We start from the raw sequence: 3,373 nt of genomic DNA, 5'->3' as shown, positions 1-3,373 counted from the left end.
AAAAAGAAGATAACCCTGGGGATGTAAGTAACAATAGTGTAAAAGCCTTTAACAAGAAAAAATAATCATTTCTGCCAATGGTTAATAGTTAAAAGCAAAATAAATGTGCTGGACATCTAAGGTCATATAGCACTATAGTTAATGTTAGTGAAGGATGGTTGGGTTAGTGGGTAGTTGTTAAAGCTGGGTTAAGGAATTGGTGAGTGAATGGTTTAGGGTCGGATGAGGTAATGTAAAGGGGTTAGATCAAGTGAGGGTTATATATATGCGTTTGAGGAAGGAAAACAGGTTGTCAAAGCAGAAAGTGTGAGATTCTGTAAGGATGTCTGATAAGTTGGGATATCTATGTAGGGAGGACGTGGGCATGACAATAGAATATGTGGGACTGAAAGAGGAACATTCGGAAACCGCGAATGTTCCAATGAAGGGTAGTTATACTTTCGTTGATTTACTGGCAAAGATTGTAGTGCGTGTTGTTGAATTTGAAGGGGAAGGTGCTAGAGGGTGGGATAAAGAATGAGGTTGGGGAGGTGGTGTTGTATCAGGAGGGGTGTCGGGAGGTAGAGGGTCTGGGGAAGAGGGTACTTGTGACATGAGGGTTTCACGTGTGTATCCAGGAGAGAGTGGAAGGGATAGAGGGGATAGTGGGAGGGTTAATATAGGTGGGGCTGGAGTCAGGGGGAATGGGTTTTTTTGGGATGGGGTAGGAGGATTGGGTGTAGGGAGAATATGAGTAGGCGGAGAATGGATATCGGCAGTCACTTTGAGTGTGGAGGGAGCGGGAGTTGTAGAATTTGAAGGTGGATGAGTATTAGTTTGGGACTCGATTATGTAGTTCTGGATATCTTCAAGAGTTTCTGTAGTGGAGTTGGTTGGGGAGTTTTGTGAGATAAAGGTTTTCTTGTGAGGGGGGGAAGAGAAGTCTGGTGTCTGAAAAATAGGGGCAAAGGAAGGTGGAGGTGATTGTGAGGTAGGGGAAGAGGGGATGGAACGTTTATTCTGTCTGCTGCGGGTAGTGCAGGGAGGGAGAAGGGAAGGTGTTGGGGCTGTAGTAGAGATTGGGGTGTCTGGATTTAGGATGGCAAAAGAATTTGATTGGGTAGAGATTGGAGTGTCTGGGTTTAGGATGGCAAAAGGATTTGACTGGGGAAGGTAGGAGGTAGAAGAGGGGAAGTTAGATGGAGGGGGGTTGGGTTTAGGAGAGGGTGTAGGAGCTTGGGAGGTAGGGGGATTGGCAGAGTGAGCAACATTACTGGAATAGGGGGTAAGAGAAAAGCCTCGTCGACGTGCTTCTTGTCTGGCTTCACGTAGAGTGAGTCCAAGTCTGAATCTGAGAGTTGCTACCTCAGACTCAAATTTGTAAGTGGGGCAGCCTTTATAAAATACATTATGGGAGCCGCCACAGTTTGCACATGTGCGTGATTGTGCAGAGCAGTTTGATCGAGGTTGGCCAGGTTAGGCACATAGCGGGCATCTGGCTGTGGAATGACAGTGTTTGTTTGATACTATACTAGTATGCATTGATAAGGGTGTAGTTGTTGCAGTGTTCGGAGCCGTGGTCAAAGGAGAGCTGGGATTGGGGCTATTTGATAAAGGGGCAAGCCTCATTGCCCCTAAGAGTGGGGTTACGTCTTCATTATTGCCCATGATAAGCCTGGAGTATGTTGGGGAAAAAATAGTCCACCCCTCAGGGTCCCCTTGAGGGGTAAGGGCCAGGTATGGCAGGGGAATACCGTGCCCATGGTTCCCTCAGGCTGTTCAGGACTGACATAAAGTCAGCCTTTCATCCTTTCAGCACAGCTCTCACACCTTAGGAGGTGGATAGTAAAAGTGATTGGTTAAGAAACTGAAACGAAAAGTATGAGTGGGAAAAAAAAGACTGCAAAATTAGTTGAGTCGATGGCTTAGTCCCAAGGTTGAGGAGTTCCCCATCATTGGGTCTCAGTCTTCGTCTCCTAAGCCCCCCCACGACAACAACGGGCAAAGGATTGGGGGGGTCATTTCTGCCAAACCATATTGCTAAGATGGATGCAAAAGTTGGTGAACTTGTGGAAGAAACAAAGGGTTTAAGTCTGTCCTTTCCTTTGAGAATATACATACAGTATGGATATGGAATCATTAATACTCCTACTATCTATCTCTCTAAAAAATACATACAATATGTATATAGAATCACTGACACACTCTTTCTCTCTTTTATCACTGCCAAGAGTTCTTATGAAATAATGTTTGTTGGTAAAAATATCAACAAAAGAGGGAAAGTAATTACAAATAAGTAGGTTTTTCTTGTTTATTTATATCCAAACATAGAATACAAAACAAATTATACATCTGTTTTTCTTCTAATTATTAAAATAATGGTGGGTATAAACATAACCACCATTACTTCAATCAGAATATGGAAACCATCACAGAGATTTTTTTACCATTTTTTGTAATATATTCATAACAGATATTAGCCATTAAATACACAGTCACCAAATGTCATCATGTAATTACCATATACTCTATACAGTACTTTTGATACAAAGGGGCCTCATTATAGGAGTGGGAGAAAGTAAACGCGATGCTATGAATGAAAATGAAAATGGAAGAACATTATGAAATCTACTGCCTAGTTTTTCCTGTAAACTAGGATCTGTATTTCTTGAAAAGGAAATGCTGGTGATCCTTCTTGGAGCCCTTCCTCCTTTCACCATAGATCTGGTCATCCGCACCCGACATGGAACCCATGTTTCCAGGTCGACGCATTGAACCCCCTATAATACGTTCCCCTCCCACACCTTCCTCATACATGTCAGATTCTGAGGCAGCAAGGATCTGTTCAAGCAATGCTACTTTTTCCTCTCTAGTGTTATAATGCAACTGTGCCTCATCCATTCCTACCATCTGTGCAGGAGTGACTACCTGATAAGCATAGCCCTGATTGATGAGGAAACTCTGCCTCTTGCGTGAGTATCCCATCTCCCTCGTGTCTTGGGAAAGCAAGGCATAGAAGAAAGCATTGTAAACTTCTGCTATGGCTCCCTTTTTAGCTCTCAAGATACGACCTAACCTCTGGGCCTCCTGTCGCCTAGATCCTCCCTGTGACGAGATCTCAACCAAGACATTTGCTTCAGGAATATCAAAGGAAGTATCTGCCACTCGACTGAAGAATATAGTGTTGACTTTGGGATTTAATTTGAAATTCTGAATGATGGCCATACGTTCCTTCTGACCTGTCTTACCACAGATATAAGGTTTTCCCATAGTTTTGGCATAATGAATCAGTGCAAAAACCTCATCAATAAACACTATAATCTTGTCATTTCTGTTCTCATGGTATTTGATAAGAAATTCACAAGTTCTAAATTTGTTGGGGTTCATAGCACAA

The 3,373-nt window shown here is 43.0% G+C and overlaps 1 protein-coding gene across 2 annotated transcripts in view; it reads right to left on the bottom strand.

Annotated features, from left to right (window-relative positions):
- Positions 1-2,276: 2,276 nt before the first annotated feature.
- LOC125045260 (general transcription and DNA repair factor IIH helicase subunit XPB-like) overlaps positions 2,277-3,373 on the bottom strand; it is a 5,081-nt gene continuing 3,984 nt past the window's right edge. For both annotated transcript variants that reach the window (XM_047642464.1, XM_047642465.1), the window contains exon 3: positions 2,277-3,373. This exon is cut by the window's right edge and continues 1,505 nt beyond it. In XM_047642464.1, coding sequence (XP_047498420.1) covers positions 2,632-3,373 — 742 coding nt within the window. In that variant the 3' untranslated portion in view covers positions 2,277-2,631.

The sequence above is a fragment of the Penaeus chinensis genome, chromosome 37 (genome assembly GCF_019202785.1).
Source record: "Penaeus chinensis breed Huanghai No. 1 chromosome 37, ASM1920278v2, whole genome shotgun sequence".
Lineage (NCBI taxonomy): Eukaryota > Metazoa > Arthropoda > Malacostraca > Decapoda > Penaeidae > Penaeus > Penaeus chinensis.
This window is presented reverse-complemented; position numbering and strand designations above follow the sequence as displayed.